The sequence below is a fragment of the Anser cygnoides genome, chromosome Z (assembly GCF_040182565.1).
Source record: "Anser cygnoides isolate HZ-2024a breed goose chromosome Z, Taihu_goose_T2T_genome, whole genome shotgun sequence".
In the NCBI taxonomy this organism is placed as follows: domain Eukaryota; kingdom Metazoa; phylum Chordata; class Aves; order Anseriformes; family Anatidae; genus Anser; species Anser cygnoides.
In genome coordinates, this window is record NC_089912.1 from 35,147,480 (window position 1) to 35,174,111 (window position 26,632).

Below are 26,632 nucleotides of genomic sequence, written 5' to 3' on the forward strand. Positions count from 1 at the left end.
CTAGAGTTGAGATTTCTCCACTCTGTTGGGTAACATAAATCACTGTGTTGTGACCCTCTCATTTTAATTTAAATTTTTTTGTTTTGTTGCTGAAAGCATGCTTTTTATTTTTTTTCTTGCAGGTTTTTGTAGCTGAAGGAAAATGATGGAAGAGAGTGGAATAGAGACAACTCCACCTGGCACACCCCCACCAAGCACAGTGGGGGCTACTGCTGCCTGTGCTACACCTGTCTCATTAGGTACCAAAACTTGTTTTGCAACTTGGTCACATTTATTCATGTGTTTTGAAGTACAACCATTCATCCAAAAATATTGCAATCAGCATAATTACAGTGCTCTTCTCCAGACTAATTTGAAGGATTTAAATTGTTTCTTAATCATGGAAGTGTGCTTATCTGATGCACATTTGACGCAATATTTTAAACTTTTTTTTATTGAAACTTTTTTTTATAAAGTTAAGTGGGTACACTTGTGTTTTTTAAGGATGTGGTCAACTATTAAGAAATAGTACCTTATGCTACAATGCACGGTTAGAAGATCAGCATAGAAGTGAGTTATAGTAGTAAACCTGAAAAGTAATCACTTTTTTAGTACTGTGGGTGGAAGTCAAAGCTATATGTGCACTTTATCTAATTTTTTTAAAGGATCTGAACACCATATGCTGAATACCAAATATTTTGTTTTTCTGACACGTCTGGTATTTTGTGCAGTGGTCTCCAAAGTGCTATGTGCTTACTTCACAAGGTGCGCAAGACAATTCACTGGGGTGTGAGAAGAAAACATTCAAACTTTTATGGACGTTTATTTTTATCTTAAAAATAAAGCAATTAAGCTCTTTGAGCATTTAATATATGCCTTGACACCCACCAACCCGAGTGAATAATCCAGTATGTCAGACAATCAAGTTGTGTATGGTATATGAGGTGTCCTTACAGAAGAGTGGGTGTTCATAACACAGAGGGGTTGACAGTAGCAGCCTCTCTTGTTATCTTGCTTTCAGTGTATTGCAACATTGTGTGTCTGGTTTAGTGGAATTGTGGATTGTATTACCTAGTTTAACTAAACTAACCCTCACAAAATGGGCAAGTGTTTTAGAAAGATTCCAGCAAAGATACCACAGATTGAAGATAATGCTAACAATGTGAACACAAGCAGGCAGCAAGGAAATGACAGAGATGACGCTTCTGCACATTGTAAGAACTCTTTGTCAGCCACATTGTGAGGTAAAAACAATGACAATCTAATCAGATCAAAGAAGAAGTTGGCCAAAAAAGTTTCAAAATTTTCAGGATTATTTGAAATACGGTTTTGTAGCTGCCACTGTTAGGGATGAACCTTACCCTAAGTTTATATTGTGCCTTTTGGTATTAGCTAGTGATAGCATGAAGCCGTTATAATTAGCAAGACATTTAAAAGCTAAGCATCCAGAACATGAAGACTAAACTTTACAATTTTTTGGGCAACATTTCAGGTCATATGGTACTCAGTCCAGTACTGTACAAAATTTCACTACAGTTAATACTAAATTTTTAGAAGCCTCTTTAGAGGCTTCTTTTTTAACAGTGAAAGACAAAAAGCTACGTACCATTGGGGAAACCCATGTTCTTCCTGTGATGGTAAAAATGGCTGAAATAATACTTGGAAAACAATACGGTGACAGCACATTGTCAGCAAATACTGTTGGAAGATGTATAGAAAACATTGCTGAAGATTTGAAGAAACAAACTACGCAGTGTAGGAGGTTTGCCATACACTTGGCTGAAAGTACGGTTGTTCCTAGCATGTCTCAGCATGTGGTGTTTGCTAGATTCTGTTTTAATAATGACATACAAGAGCTATTTCATTGTGAACCACTAAAGGAGAGATGTGCTGTAGAAGATACAAACTCAACAGTAAATTACTTCTTCAGTAAAAACACAGTTTTATGGGACAACTGCGTAAGAGTAACCACTGATAGAATGGCTGGCTGCTTTGGCAGCTTTTGGCATCTGTTAAAAAACAGATGCCAGCGTAAGGTTACAGAAGTATCACCAAACGTGAAATTTATTCACTGCATTGTTCATGTCTATTGCAGCAAAGAAATTGGAGCCAGAAGTGCAAAGTGCTACAGGATGTTATTGATGTGGTTCACTTTATAAAAACAGCCTTTAAATAGCAGAATCTTTACAATAATTTGCAGTGAGATGAGGGTTGACCAGCGACATTTTTTGTATGATAGAAGGGTTGGATGGTTATCTTGTGGCAAAGTGCTTAAAAGAGTTATTGAGCTTAAAGATGAATTGCATGTTTTTCTGGTATGATAAGACAACTTTTCCAAATTTTCTAACCTTTTCTGTAATGACAATATCAGCATTGTGCTACCTAGCAGATACTTTCAAAATCTAATAGAAAAAAGTAATGTATCCCATAGAGGTGAAGGAGGAGTTTTAGCAAGCAATGAGAAAGTATGCTTTTTGTTAGAAACTCATGATACGGAGAGAGCATTTTGAAAATAGCTGTTTGGGAATGTTTCCATTATTATGTGATGCTTTTGCTGAAAAGTAATACAAGTATGTACCTGTGAAAACTCTCATATCTGTACACATAAATTTGGATAGAGAAGTTCCTAACTTGTTTAAAAATCTTCAACAGAAAGAGTTTCTGTGGATTTTGAACTGATCTGTTAAAAATATGAAAGTGCAATGTTAGTTTGCATTCTGATTAGCTTATATGAATTTACTAGCTGAATTTCAAGAAGAAAACAAATAATTAATGGATGGAATGGAAAAGAAGAATCATGATTTAGAAAGCACAGTGAATGATGCACTTCCTCCACTTGGATCTACATCTACCATCTACTTGGATCTTTGTGAGGTGTTTTTTCAGCTATGACAGATAGTAAATCCAAGCTTCAGATTAAACTGAGCATAGAACCAAACCTTTTAATCACTATATCACAGTGTTAGACCAAGACTTCAGAAAATAATGAGGCTTACTCAATCACACTGCTCACACTAAAGAAAAAAAAACCACAAATTTAAGTATTAAAAGTAGAATTATATACTATATTAATACTTGGACTTGAGAGGAGGATCAAAGATGGGCAGAGAGCTGGAGCATCTCACTTAAAAAGATGGTATTAGAAAGGTGGGGTTGCTTAACCTAGTGAAGAGAAGGCTCTGGAGACATCTTGTAGCTGCCTTCCGGTGCCTAAAGGGGGCCCACTGAAAGCTGGGGAAGGTCTCTTTACCAGGAAGTGTAGTAAAAAGTAAAGTGTTAAAGGCTTTAAACGAAAATAGGGAAGATTTAGATTAGACATGAGGAAGAAATTCTTTACTGAGGGTGGTGAGACAATGGCACAGGTTGCCCAGAGAAGCGGATGCCCCATCCCAGGAAGTGTTCAAGGCCAGGTTGGATGGGGCTTTGAGCAGCCTTACTTAACGGAAGGTTTCCCTGCTTACGGCAGGTGGATTGAAACAAGATAGTCTTTAAGGTTCCTTCCAAACCATTCTGTGATTCTAATAGTTATTAATAATATATTAATAATAAAAAGTTTTAGAGCAGAAAGATGTTTGTACTACTACTAAAAAAAAAGTTTTAAAAATGTCATTCATCTTTATCTCATCCTTTTAAAATTTATAATTTTGTGTTTGTTTTATAATGTACATGATATGCTAGTACAGTACTACAAGAAAGTAACTTATAAATAAAGAAATGTGCATGTATTGGATGGTGCTTGCTCAATTTTTTATTTTATTATTTTTTCACTGAGAGGGGGGTATGAGATCAGTGCATTAATGTAATTCAACATATCATTTAACTATTGATCATGTTTAGGCTGAGGTGCATGAATTGCTTGAGCTGATCCAACAGTTGCTATCAAAATAAATTGTTTTTGTTTTTCTAACTTAATTTTCTGGCTATCCTTGACTTAATGAGCAAAAGTGGCTTATCCAAGGATCAGGTGGGGCCAGACTGAAACAGAGAAAGCATAGGGTTTATGAGGCTAGATACCAAGGATTACAGGTCTGTCTGGTGTTCAGCATGCCTTACAGATTGACACCTGTGAAGTAACTACCCTAGGCCCATATCTAAGTTGAGTATACATTTGATTTTTCTTGAAGATGGACACTTCCTGCATCACCTTAAGTCCTGTTGATTAAGCATTGACTTAGGAAGAACGGTGCTAGCTAGAAATTTCTGCAGCAGCCTTCAGCAGCTGTCCATTCAGTAGACAAATGTTGACTCATCTTTTTCTTTTTTAGCTTAAGGCAAATAGGGTAATGCAAGAAAAAGGGACATGGATTACATGATACTGTCACAAAAAATGAGTGGAATCAATGTTGTGTGCAAACTTAAGCAAAACTAACATTCCCTTTCAAGGGAAAAAAGCAAACTTGCTCAAAACTTGCTTTTAAAGTTATCTGACCAACTCTGTAACTGAATTTCTGAGGTTAAGGCTTGATATTACTAAAATACATTTTTTTTTTCTCTCTCCTAGCTTTGTCCAGTCCCCTTGCTACACCAAGCATGTCATCATCTCCAGCATACTCACCACCCATGCCAGCTGCAGTGTCTCCACTTCCTCCTCCTATGATGACTTCGGCTTCTCTTCCATTTGTACCTTCCGCAGCAGTTTCTACTATTGCACCACCTTTAACTCCTGCCCCACCTCCTATTGCCCCTTCAGCTTTTAGTACCTCCCTGCCCCAGTTCTCTACACCTCCTCCATTAAGCTCTACAGCTGGCTCTAGTCTTTCTGCACCTCCCACTGGTCCACCTATTTCAGGATTTTCTATGTCTTCAACCTATGACATTACCAGAGGTCATGCTGGTCGAGCACCACAGAGCCCACTGATGCCATCATTTTCTGCACCTCTGGTCACAGGTATCTTTTTTTTGCCCTTTTTTTTTTGTATGCTTTCATGTTTGTGAGACGTGGAGGGCGTTGACCTTCTGGGTGGTGGTTTTTTTTATTCCCTGCTCTGCTAGAGTCCTGCAAGTTTAAGTTCTTACTATTCTAGGTACACTTAATTAATGTAGCCGCACTCAGAAGAACGGAGAGTAGCCTTTAAAATACAGTCATGGTCTAGAACAGAGTCCCCTTTCATGGAGGTCTACTAGCATCCAGGCTTGCAAAAAAATCCTTGAGAAATGTGGGTTTTGTTAACTTGTGCAGAAGAATCAGACTGAATGTGGAGACGTATCTTTTGTTTAGGACAGAGGGTCAAGTACAGGCATGATATTTCCGCAGTATGGTATGACATTGCAGGCTGTAATCTCATATTATATTTTAGTTTTATTTTTTAATCTGTAGTGAACTGCTCATCCCGTGACACCAGCTTCTATTTTCTTGTTTCAAGTCACTAAATTTCATTAGGACAGCTAAAAATACATACCTTCCATGCAAGCAGTTTCTGTAGTTGCTTGCTCTACTGATGTCATTTTCTGCTAGTGGAATGGAAACTTGGCTGTTTACTTGCAATTGGGCCAGGCTTTTACTGTTACTGGTGATATCTCTTTTAAGTGTTCTGTATTAGGAAAATGTTTAAAAAGACCTATCTGTTGGGCAATGTAAGATAAAAATAACTCTTGATTAAGGCCTGTGTTGGAAAATCTGTTAAAATAGACCTGAGTAACGGGGTAAAGGCTCAAGCTAAAATTTTCTATTGTTTGAGTTTTTTTCTTTTTTTCCTTAAAAATATGTAAAGCTTTTCATTTGTTCGCTCTTTTTTCTATTGCTACTAATTTCCAGCACTCAGGGTTAGAAATTTTCCTACCTCTCTTTTTATTATGTATGAGAACATTCCTGTCTTTTTATTCAGAGAGCAACACCCATTCCTCTTTTTCCTCAACTGAGGGCTTATGAAAATTTGAATACAATAAAAAGCACCACTATTGAACTAAGCTCTAATGAAAATAAAACATTGTTTAATTTTATACATAACGTACAGGCAGTCTCAGTTCTATTAGTGGACATTGTTGAACTCATTTACAGTAGTTATATCTGCTAACCTTTAACAAGCAGAATTGTTCTGGGGCTGTAAAGAAATGAAGCAAAACAGCCCAGTATTCTTAAATTCTTCCTGCTCATTTTCCTGTTAAACAATGCATGTTGCTACAGTATAACATTTAAATGCAGTAGAATAAATGAACACTTGTGTTTTATTTCTCCATTTTACAAGGTGTTTTGGCAGATCCTATTACTCAACAAGCATCTTTCTCGTCCCCTTTGGCTTCTGGAACTGGAAGTGGTTCTGCAATCACTTTTCCTGAGGAGCATGAAGACCCCAGGGTGTCTGCTACTCAGGGTGGAGCACCTGCTGGAGGACTGTGGGGGTTTATAAAGGTAAGGTTTTTTTCTCTTGTTACTTTTCACAAGAAGTTACGACTTCTTACTGACTGCAGTAGAACACACCTTATTCTTTAAATGCATGTTAATATGAATCCTGTCTTTCCTCAGGTGTCATGTGAAAGGTGGTCATTTTTAGTAGTGATGTTTGTTGAAGTTAATGCTTTTTCTCTTCCTCTGCATAGAAGAGGAAGGACTGCATAAATGCAGGTGTTCTAGGTTAATTTTAGTTTTTGTGACAGGAAGACTTGCATGCCTAACAGGTTCTGTCACCCATTCTTAAATCAGGTGACGTTCTAGAACATCTGAAAGCTGCTTTGTACTTCACAGCAATTGGATGCAGAAAAACGATAATCTGTTTTACCTCAACAGAACTGTTTATTTCCTTTTTTTATAATTCCCTAATGAAGTGGATTTGATTTCTTTGGGATGCAAGTCCTGCCTGTTCTGTAACAGACAAGTCTCTTCAAGGGGAGACCAATAAAATCTCTTCCACCAAAGAAATGTTTACCAGAGAAATGCCTAAGATATCTTGTACGATTTTTCTGTTCTACTAGAAAATGTGGAGTATATACTGAAGAGTAGCTGCTCTTGGAGCAGTCTCATAATTCTGAGGAAATAGGCAGCAACATCCACAAGTGGAATTTATTAGTCTGTAACCTTTTTGAAGCTTTGGAAAATGCTATGTATAAGTAGCTTTGTGTAGATTGTGGCAAAATCCAAGGACTTTTAATAAATGCTGAACCCCATCCTCAAGAGCAGCACCATCTTCTTTGCTGGTTTATGCCAAACCTGAAGGAAAGATCAAGAGGACTAATGTCCTGATGGGAATGTAGAGTCTTGGAGGGACTTTCAAGCTCTTTTGAATGTAAAAAGCTGGGAGAAAAAGTTGTGAGATGGCAAACTCTGCCAGCAAGGAATATACAACTTCACAGTGATACAGCTTTGAAGCGCCAGATTAAACCTCCATCGCTACAGTGAGAGCAGAGAGAGTGTTGTGCTGCCCTTTTCAGGGAGAGATGTCTTATCATGATTATGAAAATACGTGTTTTCTCTTCCCTTAAATAATAATGTCCTTCTCTCAGTCATCATCTTTATTTTTGTATTTGCAATAGAGGTAATGTTCCAGGGGAGAACGTTGTTCTTGTGGCATGGTTTTGTAGCCCTTTTGAAAGTACTAGAGCTTGCAGTTGCAAATTATCAGAAAAGCCAATCTCATCCCTATTACTGTTGCCTTTTTACCAGGAAGGTTCAAAAGGTGTCCTGTTTCCATTTTTGGAGGAAATCACTATCTGACATCAATAATAAAAACTAAATATTTATTGACATATTAAATGTTCGCGTGGTCCATGTGCTCAGTGGCCTCTTTTTGAGGACTTTTTAGGTCAGAGAATAAGGAATCATTAATTACAATGAAGCCATCAAATTCTTGATGTTTGTCAGCATACATCAGACTTTGTTTTCTGAAGATGAGCTGGAATCTAGGAGACAAACTGGTAATTACTATAGAAATGCGTCCTGGATTCCCTGTTGGAGAACTAAAATAGTAGTTGCAGCAGTTACCCTTATTTCTATTCTGGATATAGTCTGAACTACTTTTTTCTCAGGTGTTCTTAAGATATACGTTTATACCTTTCTTCCAGATTCCCTTCAAGTTAGGTAATACTCAAGATTGTGACAATCTAAGATTAACAAGTTGATGGTCTGGAACTGAGTGAGACTGCTTCAGTTCCCTGGATCTGTCAAAGTTGGTTGAGGAGTCTTATAGATATATTCCAAGATTGGTTGTATGTGTCAGAAGCAAAGTTAGACGCTAATGCAGTCATTGCATCTTGTGGCTAGAGTATTTGACTGGTTAAGCAAAGAGGACATCAATACCTAAATTTTCAAGAGATTTGTATTTGCAGTCTTCCAGTGTTGAAGATTCCACATCTGTTTGGATTTATGTTGACTTAGCAATGACTTGGTAGAAACTCCAAATTTAACTACGTTATGGTTCGCAGTGTTGTGGTAACTTCATGTTTTGCACTGATAGAAAAATGCAGATTATTTCTCCCTGCTCTGTGATAGGCCAATGACCATAAGGCAGTCTGCAAAGGCAGAAGCAGCAGTTTCTTGCTCTTCAGGAACTTGATTACCTGCAGGAGATGTGTATTAGTTATTAGTTAGGCAGCCAACCTGGAAGCAATTGGAGAAGTAGTTCTGGGCAGACCTTTGCGGTGCCAGGAGTTGGACTTGATGATCCTTATGGGTCCCGTCCAACTCGGGGTATTCTATGAAGTACTGCTTGACTCCAGAACTGGAACTTCCTACTGGCAGCGTTTCTGAGGATCTTATAGCATTCCCTCAGTTCTTTTCTTACTTCTCCTTCACTTGAAGCAGACAAACCTCAAATTATGAGAGAATTGAAGACGGAATATTACTGGCCTGCTCATGACAGCATCCTGTGGATACATGAGAAATCACAATAATTTGCATATTACTGAGTGATGCTACCATTCAGAACAGTGTCTGGGGTTGTACACATGGGAAAGAAGTGGCTACCATGGGCTCTGCCTTGAAAAAGTTCCATTGTGCTAGCATTAGAAATTGTTTTGTTTTCTTTACCAAATTCTGTAGTCAGGCTTAATGTTCTCCACAGTGATGAGAAGAGTACCTGAACTCAGCAGTGAGTTATTTCAGTGTGAGATGTGGGTAAAACAATCCTTATTAGTATCTGTGCTATCTCAGTAGATGCAGGATCGTGCCTTTTTTTTCCTTTAAGTTTGCAACAAAGAAATAGAAAGCATTTGTATTTGTGGAAAAGAAGCTCTGCTGAGCAGAAGTTATTCTAAGATAATTAAAGCTTGTCTGATTCTGCAGTTCACTGAAATACATGTTACTTATTAAGCAAGCACTTGCCAAAAAAAGTGCATGCACTGTGCTTTCCTGCATAATGCTTATGCGGAAGAGAAGAAAATGTAAGCATCTGCATTTTTAATGTTAGACTTAAAGCAGCCTGTCTACCAAAGAAATGTTACAGGTGTTATAAAGTTATAAATGTTACAGTTTCCAGTGCTTTATCCCTCGCAGATTAAGCATTGTTGTCTCTCTTCTTTCACCCTATAATCTTTCTTGGATTTAAGTAAACTTCTAAAGAGATACAGACATTCATTAAGACTATTTGCAAGACACAGGACAGTGTTTGTGTTTATATTTAATCAACTTTGAAGTCTGTCAGCAGCTCCACCTATGATTTGGCTGGAGAGTACAGTACATTTTTCCAGTATTGTTTAGAATCTATTTATAAATTGAGGACTTTCAGCCCAGTTGCCCTAGAAATATTTCTTAGTAATGGACAATACAAAAATAGATCCTATTGTCTTTACGAAGGTTAGAAAAGAGAGTTCTTCAGCTTAAGTTAGCATAGTCTAAATCTAGCTGCATACTCTGATGGTGCTTATAGTTAGCATTGGGAATCTACAACCTTATTAAATGCTTACGGATTCCAGTCCCAGAACAGGACCAGATCAAGTGTGTTGCACACTATGCACACTATCTCCCTGATGGAGATGTTTCTTTTTAAGTCAATTTGGGTAATTCATTAATGCAGAAGAGGATGGTGAAGACAATACTTGAAGTGTATGCTCTAACTAGAGTCATGCAGTGATAGTCATCTCCTGTAGCATATATGCTGAGGAGTGAGATGCAATGTTAAAAGGAGTAGATGTGATAAGAAAAACACAAAACAGCTTAATATTTGATTTTTGAAGGGAACTTTTTGTTTGTTTGTTTTAAACTGTAACACCTTGGCATCCTGATAGAAGATAAATATGGAAATCTTATTTGCTTGAATTCAGGGTGTAGCTGAGAATCCCATGGTGAAGTCTGTTCTTGATAAAACCAAACATTCAGTGGAGTCCATGATCACAACACTGGATCCTGGGATGGTTCCATATATCAGTAAGTATTTGTGACAAACCATTACATAATATTTGTAAATAATAGGTTAACGTAATAGCATGCTACTTATACACTTGAAGTTTGTATATCATAGAATGGTTTGGGACGGAGGGGACCTTAAAGATCACCTAGTTTCAACCCTCCTGCCATGGGCAGGGACACCTCCCACTAGACCAGGTTGCTCAGAGTCCCATCCAGCCTGGAATACTTCCAGGGATGGGACATTGACAGCTTCTCTGGGCAACCTGTTCCAGTGCTTCACCACCCTCAGAGTAAAGAATTTAAATATGTGGTATGTTAATTCAAAGCCACAGCATTGTAGTGGTTTTTCAAGTGTATTTTCCAATGAATCACTCACTCTGGAACCTGGCTTCTTTTCTTTATGTCTTGAGGTTCATTTGGCATTTGTATTCCACTATAGTTCATGTAGTGGCATAGTAATATAATTTTAATACAAATTGTGGAAGATGAGGAGAAAAAAATAAAACCGATTAAGAGGACTCGTCTATAATCCCTGAGTTCCATACTTTTTTTTCTCCCACTGTATCTGCATTAAGTGTTACAGAGTTTAAAGTACACTTTAAGTATCAATCCTATTAGATCACATGATTAAATACTAGTATTGTATAAGGTACCATATTCAAATTAAAACAAGCTGAAAGGTGGACAGACTCAGAGAGGCAAAGGACAGAGGTATTCACATGGCTTTTGAGGCTTTCTTCTGACTTTGACCTGCTCCACTTCTCTACTCTGCTAGTATTTATACTATTTTTAGGAAATTTGGCAAACTTAAAGCAGCAGGAAAGTTAAAATTTTAAAACAGTCTAATGAGGTCTGAAGTATTGCTGGGCATTGAGCCATGAAGGAAAAGCATTGCATTTCAATTAGTTTGAAAATTATTAGGAGGGAGAAACTTTATGGTATTCAACGTTTTTTGTTTTACTGAAGTACATTTTATGCCACATATAGTGACCTGAGATTTCTATTTCATTAAATATGGAACAGAAGACATGATTTATCCAGGGTGGTGGTTTGTTTTTTTATCCTTTTTCCCCCCCCCCCTCTTCCTTCCAGCAGTTCTGTAAGCAGTCCTCCCTCTTTTGTTGTGCCAATACTGCCCTTTGTCTGAATGTAGGTCAAGCTGATCAGGAAGCTGATGTGGCTGAGAAATAACTATTAATATTTTTTGCATTTTGTTTTTTGGAGCTGTTTTTCAGCTGAACTGACTCTGTGATCAGGCTAACTATATTGCTGCAGTCTTGCACTAATGCAGTGGACAATATGTCAAATAAAAGGGGAAGATGTCCTGATTAGTAAAAGTAGTTAATCATCTTAAATTTAAGTAAATATATCCCAGCAGTTCATTCATTAGTGGTGAGATAGAGGGATATGAAGTCAGTGAGAAGGCCAGCCAGTAATTGAGAAACTGTTGAGTGGAGTAGCAGGAGGCAATGTACAGTAAATGATGATGATGCGCAATTAGGGGAACTGTAGTTAAGGTTTCCATCACAGTCTTGACTGTCCCTTTTTAATATGGAATCTCTCAGAATCCACTGACAGTTTGGACGGTTTGATGCAATATTCATTGGACAGAACAGCATTACCTAGAGGAGGAAGTCATTTTAATAAAATGCTTTGCTTGTAAGATTCTGTTAGAGAATGGAAGCTCAATGGTTGTCGCAAAGTTCTCTGAAGTCATGCTGGAAGGGAAAGCAGCTGTGTACATCTCATTTGTAGTTGCAAGTTGTGGAAATAGGGCAGAAATTTGTAAACTTAGTATTTACCTTTTTCTAGAAATGTTTTCTGGAATCAACAAAAGTCATGCTGTCAACAGAAATTGGCCCCCTTCTCTGTGCTCTCCGTTGCTGCAATTCCAAACAAATTTCAGATTTTTCATGCCAAAGCCTAAAAGTACCAAAGCTTGTAGATGAGGTGGTCGAAAGAATATTTGCATGTGAAAAAACAGTATTTCTGTAATCTCTTCCTTGAAAACAGCTAAACTGTTTTCAGTGGCTCAGGGTAAAGATCTCAGTCTGAGTTAAGCACCTGGAATGGAATATCTCTGCACATTAAACGCTTGGTCACCTTATAAGCATAAAAAATCCGACAGCAATAGTTTTAGAACAAAAGAGGACAGGGAATCTCTAATTGTCTTTGGAACCAGCATTTCAGTAACACGCAGGGTGCAATGCTATTTGATGTACAGGGTCTGGACCTTAACTGGATGTGACAGTTCTGTCTCAAATATACACCAATACATTCAAATTTTTACACGTTAGATTTTACTATTTCCGTATCACCATAATATGTGACAGACTCAGTCACAAATTTTCTTTTAATGCATATATTACCTTTGTTTCCTTTCTGTATTTTCTGTGGTGAAAAAAGATAAATGCTTTTGTTACATGATGATACTTAATACAAAAGCACATAATCTAAATTCATCATGTGCAGAATACAAACGTGAGTCAAAATTACCATTCTTAAGTTAATATGCAGTAACGTATTATTAGATACGTTTTGGGTTAGTTTTCAGTTGCCTAAAAAGCTCATCAGCAGTTTTTCTATCCCTAGGCCATGCAAAACAAGGCTAGCTTCAGCAAAAGCCTGCAGTCAATTTTAAGAACATTTACTTAACTTGATTTTTATCAAGAAGGAACCAATGAAAAAAAGATATTTTCAGTGATTTCCCTATTTTTATTGGCCTGTTTTTTTGCTATGTGGAAAATAATTGCACTGGAGTTCATTGTGTACATCCAATTCCATTCAGTAAACTAATTAATATATAATAAGATTTAAAAAAAAAAAAGTTTTACTACTATTCTGGCATACCTCTGGCAATTCTTCATAAAAAGAAGATATTTCCTGTAATTGAGGTCTGCTGAGTAATATGAGCCAAAGAATAAACTGTTCTTTCCTTTAAAATTTAAACTTAAAGCTTTGTTTGGAGGATTTTATTTTAGATCAGGATAAATACTGCAGGCTTTATCAGCATGTGTAGTTAAGTGGAATCTTCTGTTTAGTATCACAGAACAGCTCTGGTTGGAAGGGACCTTAAAGATCACCTAGTTCCAACCCCCCTGCCATGGGCAAGGATGCCACCCACTAGATCAGGTTGCCCAGGACCTCGTCCAACCTGGTCTTGAACAGCTCCAGGGATGGGGCATCCACAGCCTCTCTGAGCAAGATGTTCCAGTGCCTCACCAACCTCTGCGTGAAGAATTTCCTCCTAACCTCTGTTCTAAATCTACCCTCTTTTAGTTTAAAACCATTCCTCCTTGTCCTAACGTTATCTGCGCAAGCAAAAAGTTGCTTTCCCTCTTTTTTTATAAGCCTCCTTTAAGTTTTGAAAAGCTGCAGAGAGGTCACCCATAGGAGAGGTACTCCAGTCCTCTGATCATTTTTGTGGCCCTCCTCTGGACGTGCTCTAACAGCCCCACATCCTTTTTGTGCTGGGGTCCTCAGACCTGGATGCAGTACTCCGGGTGGGGCCTCACAAGGGCAGAGCAGAGGGGGACAATCATATCCCTCGACCTGCTGGTCACTCCTCTGTTGATGCATCCCAAATGCAGTTGGCCTTCTGGGCTGCAAGCGTGCTCTGCTGGCTCATGGTGAACCTTATGTCCACCAGAACCCCAGGGTCCTTCTTTCCAGGGCGGGTCTCAGTGAGTTCTTCTCCCTGTCTGTACTCCTGTTTGGGACTGCCCCAACCCAGGTACAACACCTTGCAGTTAAGGCTTGTTGAAGCTCATGGGCGCAAGCAAAATCATTGGACTTTGTTCTTTTTTCCTCACAGGTGCAGCTTGTTTTTTCTACAATCAGTGGGCCTGGGTGATAACAGGTTAAAAGGCTTTATTAGTTTGCTGCTCTTGTCCTAGAAATGTCCTGATGTGTCACAGAATCACGAAGTGGTGAAGGTTGGAAGAGACCTCTGGAGGTCATCTTGTCCAACCCCCCTGCTCAAGCAGTTAAAAGTTACTGAAAACTCGCCCTTCTTTATGAAACTCGTCTTTTTCATATGGAAGTTCTTTGGAAATACTGACAACTTTTTGATCCATAGATGTTTAATCTATAATCAATATAAAATTGTAGGGAGGAAGACGAACAACAAGATGATACTGAAATTTGCAGTCCAAGGACCACTAGAAAGTGATGCAATCCTTTCTTTTAAAACTTCTGTAACTTGACATTTGTTCACTGATTCTGTTAACTGAATCCGTGTTCTTGGTCTCTTTCATAAGGACAAATTTCTGTGTCACACCAACATTCTTTACTGCTTCCCTGAATATCAAAACATCCTTAGAAATGGATGTCTGAGTTACTCTTCTAAATCCATGGACTGTCATATTTAACGAGGAGTCTGCTTTTTTTCAGGTACTGAACATTTCTCAGTTCCCGTTGTCTTTTTTTCATCCATAAATCTCTTAGCTATTCATCTAACTCTTACTTTCTAGTTTCAGTTACTTCTGCTTCATGAAAGAGCTTTTGTGCAGTTCATGGGAAAGAGAAGACCAACTGAAGCGTATTCTTAAGATATAGGACCTATTTGAACTAGCTTATAATGTGAACATGGAGAAATAAATACCCACACTATATGTATTTTACAGAAACTGGTGGAGAACTGGACATTGTGGTTACTTCTAATAAAGAAGTGAAAGTTGCAGCAATTCGAGATGCTTTTCAAGAAGTCTTTGGAATGGCTGTTGTTACTGGAGAGGCTGCACAGTCTAACATCGCACCCCAACCTGTGGGCTATGCTGCAGGTTTAAAAGTAAGTTGATATGTAACTGCACTAATGTTTCTCCAATGCAAAGACAGATTGTGGAAACGTTCACCCAAAGCAACCTTATTTCCCGTAAAGGGAAGGTCGATTTGTAGTACAGGTGAACCTTTGTTTTTTTATGATCTGGGTCGTTAAATGTTTTCAAGTGGTTTGTTGAAACAAGTTTTTACTTCTTGTTGCAAACGCCTTCATCGCAGATGAAGAATGTTTTCATCAATTTCCTTATAATGTCTTTTGTTTCCATCACATCTAGCATACTTTGTGATACTGCTCTAGTTTCTAAGTATATCGGGCATTTGTTCTCCAGCTATTACTAGCACAGTATTTTGGGAATGTTAGAAATGAAAGGAGACTCTGAGGCTGAGGTTGTCTCTGCACTAATTTTGTAGTTCAAAGATAGTTTGATCAACACTTGTCACAGGGATCTTCCCAAGCAGATCTATGTTACCCTTAAAAGGTAAGAATTAACTGTGCAGCCTCATTAACAGCTGTGCTGGCCCAAAGAAATGGTTAGCAAAGGGTGTTTCACCAGATTTTAAACTGCATGATTGTTGAGTATTTATACATAGGTGGAACCACCGCCTGGCCAATAACCAAAAATGCTGTAAAAAACTACTTAGTATTCTGGTTCTTAAATGTAAGCAAATCATTCGTTTATTCTCAATTAAGTAATTTCTCCTAACTGTTGGGGCAGTGTTCACAGCTGAGTTAAGACTACCCTCATACCTATGTATTAACTGATACAATTTAATACTGAGGTAAAGGGGGATAACGTATATGTTCTTTACCTGCTGTACCTCTTTTTTCCCTTTGGCTACTGCTGTGTACTTGTACTATTTTTGTTAAAACCTCAGAGTGATAACAGATTTGGGGAGGTGATTTCTAGATCTTACTTGGAGGGGTACCACAACACAGAGATTCTCCTTTGGTCTTACAACATTGATAAAGGATCTAAAAGCTGCAGAAATGGCAGTGTAAGTAAAAGGAATATATTCTTATGCCTTAGCTGACAGTGAAACTTGGTGCAGTTACAGATTAGGAATTCTTTGTATACTAGTGTAGGTCTTTTTCATGGAAAAATAGCAAACTAAAAACATTGAATTAGTCTTACAGTTTTTGGAACTATTGAGGATTCCCCTATGAGCTGTTTTTTTAATGTTGAAATAAGAGTAATTTTTCCAAATCTCTCATATTGTTTAACTTGAAAAGTACATTGAAGAGTTCTTTTTGTATTCATCTGCAAGTATTGTACTATGATGTGAGTCAGAGACTGTTGTGTAACAGCTTATGTTACTTTCTAGGGAGCCCAAGAAAGGATAGACAGCTTGCGTCGGACAGGAGTAATACATGAAAAACAGCCTGCTGTGTCAGTGGAAAACTTCATTGAGGAGTTGCTTCCTGACAAGTGAGAACCTTATACCTATTCTTGGCGGCTGGGGGCGGGGAATATTCTGTATTGGCTCAAAGGGGCCTACTATAAGAAGTTGTTAGCATTATCACTCTCTCAGCAGAAGACAGGAGGGAGTCTGTCTTCAGTATTGCTTTGGCAGACTTGATTTTGGTGAGGTTGTTCAGCTTTTTGGCCAGACATCTTTAGAGTTGAATAGACAAGATCCTTGTCAGCTTTATCAAGATTCACATTACAAAAGCACGATGAAGTTACACGAAACTGACAAAATTAAGGAGCTGTAAAAGTTGAAATCTGGCTAATGACTTCCTTACTCTTGTGTGTGTGCATTCATTACAACTTGACTTCATAACATGCTTTTTGACAGACAGTTCTTGAAGTAGTTTTATAATTATCTTCCAAAACAATGAGACAATATCATGTTTCCTTGATGCAATCTTAAATAATTTTCTTTCTCATCTTTGCACTGTTGTTCGTGTAATGGGCTTTGATTCATTTTTTGACACACATTTGCTCCATTTTTGAAGGTACATTTAGTATCCTTAGTGGAAGATGAATGGTGAACTTTCTAAAGTAAAGAGAATTAGGAAGTATTTTAATTTTTGTTTAGCATTTATTTCCACCTAGTTCAATTTAGATGTTTTATTATGTTTACACAAAGGAGTAACTGTGACAACAAGGTCTCTGTTTCAGAATAATTGCTATTCTCTTCATTTGAATTTACTCATTCCTAAATCTGAGAATTTTCTATAAAATATTTGAAATGAAAGAGCTGGCCCAGGAATATCATTGAACAGAATGCTAGCTTTTCTGTCCACACCATACTTGCCCCAAGAACATCGTAATCGTCAATATTATTTACAATAGAAACAAAGAATAATTTGATGCTTGCTTCATCCAACAGGTGACTTTGAAAGTTTCCCTGCATGTTGTTACAAAAAAAACATCTGAACAATTTTTGGCCCTATTTTTTCTGCAATGAAATAATAGATCATGGTGTTAATAATTGATAAATAATAATTCTGAAGTGAGCATTGTGGTGTTGCACTTCAGTATCAGGGATAGAGTTTGTGTTCTGCTGATATCATGCTTACAAATATCTGAAAGGAGAGCAGTGTTTCCAAGTAACCACCCAGTTCTCAGTGGTCTTTCAGAGAGCTGAAGGACATTACTTCCCTTCCAGTTGCGCATTCTGAATACTGTTTGCAGAATAAGTTGCAAAGTATTTTGTTATCTTTCCCTTTAACAACTTTTTTTTTATATAAATTGAGAGCACTTTATCCTTAACAAAGTCTTTCATAGTTGCAAGTGAGAGTAGTGCTCTATCACAGGGCATTCCAGTGCTCTGTTTCCTCCTACAAAAGAGGGTGCAAGTGAAGTACTTCTTCCCGTCTCAGTCTACTGCACTCTTGCTCTGACATTAAGCTATTGTCACCCCCCAGACAGTCATTTGTTAAATTTGAGTCTTGCATTTCTATTCATAACAACATTCTTGTTTCCCACACTTTAAAGTATAAAATTTAACTTATATGTAGACACATGTATAATATGTGGAAAACAACAGCTGCAATATTTAGCTTTCTAAATCTTTTATGATTTTGGCCTTGCTTTTTTGTTTGTGTTTTCCGTGAAGTATGTTTCTCCTGTGGCAGCTCAACTGTAAAACTGTTCTGGTAATTGAATACAGCGAGGCAATGATGATGCATTGCCCTTAGTTTTGTATCAGTGTTGTAAGTTCGATAGGGAGAAATTGCTTAATTTTTTTGCAAGCTAGATAGAGAAACATTTTTGATACTGCTTCAGTGGTTTTACTGTGCCTTCTGCAGCAGGCACCATTTTTTATGAAAGGTGCAGAACTGTTCTTCTGACTAAATCATTTAAGTGATTGTAGTAAGATTAGATATACCCAGAAAAATCTTCTGAATATAGAACGTGAATGAGAATTAAGGTTTTTGATTGTTAGGGAAAGTTATTTTAATTAGAAGCATTATTGCAAAGATTGCATGAAAACTGTAACATAATAAGTAGAATATATCTGTTCATGCCCCCTCTCCTTCAGCTTTCTGCGTTTCTTTGATCTGTTTCATGTATTTTGTATATACTTTTAGTTATTTTATGTTTATTACATGCATACTCATGCACTATAGTTACACATACACTAAAGATGATGTATACAAATTTTATTTAAAATATGCAACACACTTCAATGAAACTTCATTACATACAGTTACATATGTAGCAGAATTTGTAAAATACCTGAGTTGTAATTCAACTACTAAGAAATTTTCAATCAAGTAATACATAGTACTAAAAAGTGAATTAATTTGCATATTATTGCAGGTGGTTCGACATCGGATGTTTAATTATTGAGGATCCAGTTCATGGAATTCATCTGGAAGCTTTTACCCAAGCAACACCAGTGCCTTTACAATATGTTCAGCAGGTGAGTGTTCAGGTTTCTTACCGGTGTTGGATTAACAGTCAAGACATAAGACTTAAGTTTTGATTTCATTTATGATGTCAGTTCTTATTGTTGCTCCACTTAAATCTTTCTTTATAAATGAGGATAAAAAGCGCTTCTAAGTCATAGGTAAGTACTACCTAAAAATCTGTAGGCATTTGTGGCAAAGTAATACTTGCTCAGGAGTCTCATTCTGCAGTATATGGCACATGGAAGCATTAGTTTTACTTTTCTATTAATCAAAAAGAAATATTCCAAGAAGAAATTAACTAAGAGGAAATATTAACCAAAAAGAAATTAACTGAGAAAAAATATTCCCTCAAAAGGGAATATAATTTTAATCACTGTACTACGTCTGTCAATCTGGTTCAGCGACTAAAAATAAACCTTACCAATCTTTAGATAAAATAAGAATACTCACACTTTCCCTGGTCATACAGGAAAGCCTTGCAGCTCAAGAATGCACTAAGCAAGTGCACCAAGTACATACAGTAAGCACTCTTACCCAAGGAAAGGAGTGCTTTCCTTTTCTTAACTTACTTCATGTATGTATTGGAGTTTCATCTGAGGTAAACAAAACTGTGTAATAGTGGAGTGTCTGCACACGTGCACATGTTACCAAACCAGTGAAGAATCTAACATTTCATTCAGGCACAAGTATATAAACTGAGACCACTCCATTTTTAATAAAGCTCATAAAACCTAGATATTTTATGTTGTTAATTACCAGCATACTGATAGGATAGCATACTGTATTGGTTAGTGTTCCTAAAACTTATTTCTAATAAATTGCAGATACCTTTTCATATTTGTGCACGGACCTAATTCCACAACATACAGACTCTTACCTAAAAGCAAGACAGATTTCCTCTTCTGAATGTGCTATTCTCACAAAGATTTAAAATTTCTGAAATAGAAGGATTTAAGTCTTGGAAATTCCATGGGTCATCCCACTGAAAATAACCCAGTACTGTGCAGTTCTTAAACCAACAGAATTTTTTCATGAGATTGCTTACATTACTTGGGCCACACTGGGAATTACTCCAAACTCCAGTCACTGCATGTTGCCTGACTGCAGATATGAGTCATACATTAGTTAACTCTGGTTTGCAAATTATTTTTAATGTTTCTGTGAAGAATTTCAAAACAAAACTGTTTGGAGTTTGATCTGCAGAGGATTGTTTTGAGAAAACAAATAGTGATTGTTTAATTTTTTGTTTGTAATACCAGTTCCATTAGAGTGGACATTTGTGGGATTGATTTTTAAAAAAAATAATAACATCATGATAGCTTTCCTTCATTTTTGTTTTACAGAACAATGTTTTGTCATTTAAAAGGTACTGTTGATAGTTTAACTTTCTGAGTAATGTCTTCTCATAGGTAAACATACTTTTCAGTTAATATATGGATGATGTGTTGTAGCAAATTGTTGGGCTCTTGACTGTGTGTGTGCACCAGTTGTTACCTTTATTCCCATTATGTCTCTTCCAGTTTCTCTCAGGAATGTGCGAGAAACTTTGTATGAATCCAGTTCAATATCTGTAATTAAAATCTAGATTACAGAGTGGAGGAAAAAAACAACAGTAATCGTACAGTGATATTTCAGACTGAAAACACAGAAGAAATGTGCATTGGTTGATAGATATTATATAGATAGATATTATTTCAGTACAAAAGGTATAACAGAATACATGAAAAGCAATTAAATTGCTAGCTGTGTGTTTTGTTGTTTTTGTAATAGAAGTAGTGATAAAAGCATCTGCATAGAATAAAACTTTTTAGAATTAGAATATAATTCTTAATGTCTTTACCAATGGCATAAACGTTTTCTGAGCACATAATTAGAGACTCGTGGCTGTTTATAACTCTTAAATATTGCTTGATTTGAGATAGTAAAAAGGTGAATTTGAGATCTTGTTATGAGAAGCTTTTTCCGTTAAGAGGTCAGATGTCATCTTTTTTTTTTTTGTCAAAGCAGAAACTGCAAGAACATGGGAAAATACTAGGCATTTAATTTTTTATATTTCATTTGATGTTACCTGATATTTAGCAGCAAAAATTCTAAATTTGTCTATGAAGTTATGTGCAATTGTGGATCATAATGGAGATACCATAACAGATATTCAGTCCCTACTGTCAGGTAAATTATTTTCTTACTGCCGATATGTTTGGATTAATAAGAAATATTGAATTTGCTTTTTCCTTACAAAGGAAGATCTGTACCTCTGGAGAGCAACGAGTTATTTCCATTTTTGGATCAGATTGTATATTCTAACAAATTTATATATGGGATTGGACTAGATGATTTTTCAAGGTCCCTTCCAATCCCTAACATTCTGTGATTCTGTGATATATACTGTTACTTCACAAGACAGCAGTTGTAGGAAGGCTGGAACACACTGCTGAACTTTGGTCTGCTGCACATGCAGGGGAAACAGACTAACTCAGTTACTTGTCAAAACAAAAGCTGTATGAAGAATTTAGCCCATTGTGCAATGTTATGAAGAAATACTAAGAAGAGCCTTTCTTAGGCTGAAATTTTCTTCGTTATATGTGAGAGTGGCCAGAGGTGGTTGTCTGGGGTGAGAATGAGAACAGATAAATGCAGTGATAATTACACCACTATTTCCCATCTGCATCCAGCCTCGGGGAATTACAGTGTATGCACACTCTGTGATCTCATGCAAATAGCTCAATCCTCTTTTCCTTTTTTTTCCTTTCCTGAGCCAAGCTCAGTTTTCTTGTTACTTGTCTACTCCAAAAGGACATTTTAACCATTAAAAAAAATAAATCTTTGGAGAGTAAGAATTTACTGTATGAATATGTATTGATGCTGATTCCATCTGTTGGCTACTTCAAAAGAGAAAACTACTTCATACTAATAGCAGAATGTCTTTATGCCGTCAAATGTGCTTCACATTTAAATTGTTCAGATGTCACTTGGATCATGATAGACACAAATCTAAAAAGTGTAATCGGCTTGCAAAATTACAGGGTAGTATGAGATTTGGATTCTGATATTCTTTTATTTGCCATGTAGTCCTATTGTAAGAAAGTTTACTGCTAATATTGGTGAAGACAGAAACAAAACTATTCATTTCATGCTCATTCAATAATCACTTCTCAAAATGTTGCACAGGCTAAGAGTCTCACTCCTCAGGACTACAATCTGAGATGGTCAGGCCTGTTGGTGACAGTGGGCGAAGTGCTTGAGAAGAATATACTGAATGTCAACAGGACTGATTGGCACATGGTATTCACTGGCATGTCCCGTCGACAGATGATCTACAGTGCGGCCAAGGCTCTAGCAGGAATGTACAAACAACATCTACCACCCAGGACCGTTTGAAAGAAGGCTGATCCATGACACTAAGGAATACTGGCTTTGTTTCTGGTGAAAACTACATATTCTAATTCTCAGTGGGGATACCGCACAGATTTCTAATCTACCTGTAAACTGTATTTTACTTTTTAAGATGTGGAGGTAGTTTCCAATAGTGGAAATGAGCAATTCCAATTTTTAATAACCATGTGATTTCCAATATGATTCATAAAAGAGGAAATCAGAACAAACAGATATATTTATAAATAAGACAAATAACATCACAGTTTATAGATTGGAATGTGCTATTACTTGACACCTTCATAGGCATTTCTGAAATGTTTAATATTTCAGTTACTCAATGTACTTTTTTAAAGATGGGGATCATTGTTTAGCTACTTCTATTACATTAGTAATATAAACATGTTGACAGCATAATATGTATGTTATATGTGTATTTCAATCTAGAGAGACAACTTCTGTATTAGATGTTTTCTTGGGGCCTGTGCTTAAGTGGTATTTCACAATCAGAGGTTTGGTGTAAGTTCGTTCGTTCTCAGGACTGATGCTGAGTAGTTTTTTTAACATGTAACAGTGAACTGCTGAAAAACAGCACAAATCCATGCCCAGTTAGTTCGAGTCTGGGCTAAATAATTCTTGAAATCTCATTTTCCAAGCTGCATCTTTTTCTTTTTTATGTATAGCTTCTCTGTAGCAGAGACGAAATCATCTCCAGTTAAAACACACAGCAGATTTCAAGTTGCTTCAGTGGCTTTTAGATCAGGTAGCACATACACATGAAATTATCTTAGCATTGCATTTCAACATCATTTACTACAGTATTTCCAAACCACACATTTTATATGGAATTAGTATAATTTCTTCTATCAAGTTATGGTTGTCAGCAATTGGATGTGGAAAATAGTGAGATGTATATCACTTGCTTTGCTATTCTGCATTTTCTAAACATTTATAAGTCTTAAATGCCTTCTTGATGTCATGGGCTCACTGTTTATCATATAAGTTTTTAGTCTTCTCTGATTTTTTTCATGGCTTCGTTCCTTCTATCTATGCTCACACAATCGTAAATCTTTATGCAGAAATACGGAAGTAATTGTGAAGAGAATATTTTGGTAATAATACTTTTTTTAAGAACAAAGAATAAACAATTACTTTTTGTTTGCCTTAAACAGTTTTTCAGCTTGTATTCTTTTGCTTTTACCTTTCTTGATGCTTTCAAAGGACATTTTTATATGCAATACTGTTAAGCCAGTTCATATTTGTACCCAGTGAAAGCCTGTCTATTTCCAAGTAATATATTTTGCCTTAATTGGCTTACTCTGTAATTTAGTTGAATAAATGTTTTTCCTAGAGGAAAATATTATAAAGATGTTATAAAGATTTACTTGTTTTTAATATAGCTGATGAACACCTTGATGGGAAGAAAAAAAAAAACACACGTATCTGACTCTTGAGGTCATGAGGTTTTTCACTGGGGGGACTTCTTAACTTCTTAGTATCAAAAGCTAAAAGGATGATACTGGGACTTCTGTTTGTCATCATGAGTGAAGTGAAGCTCTTATAACCTAATGGGAAGCTGTAAGTGACCCACTACATTATTTGAACATTCACAAGTCTATGGGGCTGGATGGGAGTCATCCAAGGGTACTGAAAGGAGCTGGTGGAAGAGCTCACCAAACCACCTTCAATACATTACCAGCAGTCCTGACTAACTGGAGAGGTCCCATTTGCCTGGAGTTTATTGAATGAGACTCCAGTCAACAAGGGCAGGAAGGAGGATCCAGGGAGTTGCTAGGCCTGTGAGTCTGACCTCAATGCCAGGGAAGGTTACGGAGCATATATCTTGAATGACCATCACACAGCACATACAGGATGATCAAATGATCAGATGCAGCCAGTATGGGCTTATGAAAGGCACGTCCTGCCTGACTAACCTGATCTCCTTCTATGACAAGATGATGCATTCAGTGGGCAAGGGAAAAGGCTATGGATGTCTGCCTGGGTTTTAGTAAAATGTTGGGCACTGTTTCCCATAGTGTTCCCCTGGGAAAGTGGCTGCTCATGGCTTGGACAGGTGTATGGTTCTCTGGATGAGGAACTGGACAGATTGCATGGCTCTAAGAGCTGTAGTGAATGGAGATCAATTCAGTTGGCAGCTGGTCACCCATAGCATTCCCTGGGGCTCAGTATTGAGGCCAGTTTTGTTTAACGTTTTTATCAATGATCTGGATGAGGGGATTGAGCCATCCTAAGTAAGTTCATGGACAATGCCAAGTTAGGCAAGACTGTTGATCTGCTTGAGGGTAGGAGGGCTTTGCAGGGGGATCTGGATGGGCTAGATTGATGGGCTGAGGCCAATCGCATGACATTCAGCGTGGCTAACTGCTGGGTCCTGCACTTGGGTCATAGCAACCCCACACAGCACTATAGGTTTGGGGAAGGGTAGCTGGAAAGTAACCCAGCAGAAAAGGATCTGGGGGTGCTTGTTGACAGCCAGATGAACGTCAACCAACAGGGTGTTCAGCTGGCCAAGAAGGCCAATGGCATCCTGGCCTGCATCAGAAATAGTGTGGCCAGCAGGACTAGGAAAAAAATTGCCCCCTTGTACTCAGCACCGGTAAGATCGCACCTCAAATATTGTGTTCAGTTTTGGGCCCCTCAGCACAAGAAGTGTATTGAGTTACTCAAGCATGTGCAGAGAAGGGCAATGAAGCTGATGAAGGGACTGGAACACAAGACAGAAGTGACTGAGGGAGCTGTGGCTGTTTAGTTTGGAGAAAAGGAGGCCGAGGGAAGAACTCGTTGCTCTCTACCTGAAAGAAGTCTGTAGCAAGGTGAGTGTCAGTCTCTTTTCCCAGGTGACAAATGGTAAGACACAAGGAAAAGGTCTCAAGTTGCTCCAGGGGAGGTTTAGATCGTACATCAGGAAGAATTTCTTCACAGAGAGGGTGGTCAAGCATTGGAATGGCCTGCCAGGGAAGTGGTGGAGTCCCCATCCCTGGAGGTATTTAAGAGTCATGTGGTTATAGCACTAAGGGACATGACTTAGTGATGGGACTAGGTCAGGTTGATGGTTGGACTTCGCGATCTTGAAGGTCTGTTCCAAACTAGATGATTCTGTGAACACATTGTTCAGTGCAGGTATCTTTGCTCTTAATGTCTTTTCAGCTTGCAGTGTATAATATATTAAATGCTGCCCTTTTATTCCCTGCTGCAATATCATAGAATCATTTAGATAGGAAAAGACCTCTAAGATCATCAGATCCAACTTTTAACCTGTGACTGCCAAGTCCACCATTAAAACATGTCCCTAAACACTATATCTACATGTTTTTTTGAAGACCTCAGGGACAGTGACGCAACTACTAGGCAGCCTGTTCCAATACTTCACAATCCTTTCAGTGAAGAATTTTTTCCTAATATCCAACCTAAACCTCCTCTGGTGCAACTTAAAGCCTTTTCCTCTTGTTTTATAAACTAGTATTTGGGAGAAGAGATCAATCCCCACCTTGCTATAGCCTCCTTTAAGGTAATTGTAGAGTGATTGTATCCTACATGATAAAAAGTAGAAGAGGACATGAAATTATCAGTAGGTTTGTGTGTGCTGAATTAATTAATTTAATGAATTAAAACTGAAGATGAAATTCTGTTTTTCTTCTCCCTTGCATGTTTACATTTAAAAAAAATAACATCCTCACATAAAGAGCAGGAGTTCAGCTTCTTCCCTAAGAGGCCAGGGAAAGCAAAAATGTCTACAGTGTGCTCTGCAAAGCTAAAAATAATAAATAAATTACTTCCTATTTGAGTGAAAACCCTTTTCAGAGTCTGAGCTGCATGAATGAATTCTGGAGCAAGTTAAAGATAAATTTCAGCTTTTCACAGTCTGCTCCAATAGGGTCATGATAGGAGAGAAAGCTCAACAGGTAGGACACTGACATCCTGTGTTAAATTTATGCTGAAATCAACTTAGTGAAGCAAATGAACACATTTGGACATGTAAGGGCAATTCTCAGCTGCTTGTCACCACTGTAAATACAGAGCAGAAATAATTGCTGCTGCTTTGTGAATGGATGTCATAAGGAAAAAAAAATCAGGAAAGCTCCCTCATTTGAAGATGGAGGCTACACGCAGAAAAAAGGGAAAACAGCTATATAAGGAAAGCAGAGTTGCTGTACTTTATCTCCAGATTTGGAATTACAGTTCATCTTTTTGTTTACTATAGATTTTGTAGCAAGCAGCATTGAAAGCAATTTTTTCCATTACCATGGACTTTTTTCAGTACTATCATGATGTTTTGGAGATACTTGCCTCAAAGAAATTGTAATTGTCTCAGCAGGAAATATATGTTGATAATCACACTGTAG

General features: G+C 37.4%; 1 protein-coding gene across 5 annotated transcripts in view; it reads left to right on the plus strand.

Moving 5' to 3' along the window:
• PRRC1 (proline rich coiled-coil 1) overlaps positions 1-23,616 on the plus strand; it is a 30,475-nt gene extending 6,859 nt beyond the window's left edge. For all 5 annotated transcript variants that reach the window (XM_048050527.2, XM_066987931.1, XM_048050526.2 and 2 more), the window contains exons 2-9: positions 123-239; positions 4,481-4,867; positions 6,165-6,328; positions 10,171-10,273; positions 14,881-15,044; positions 16,358-16,461; positions 18,805-18,907; positions 22,065-23,616. In XM_048050527.2, the coding sequence (XP_047906484.1) occupies positions 143-239; positions 4,481-4,867; positions 6,165-6,328; positions 10,171-10,273; positions 14,881-15,044; positions 16,358-16,461; positions 18,805-18,907; positions 22,065-22,274 (1,332 nt within the window). In that variant the 5' untranslated portion in view covers positions 123-142 and the 3' untranslated portion in view covers positions 22,275-23,616. The remainder of the gene's footprint in view (positions 1-122; positions 240-4,480; positions 4,868-6,164; positions 6,329-10,170; positions 10,274-14,880; positions 15,045-16,357; positions 16,462-18,804; positions 18,908-22,064) is intronic.
• The last annotated feature ends 3,016 nt before the right edge of the window (positions 23,617-26,632 follow it).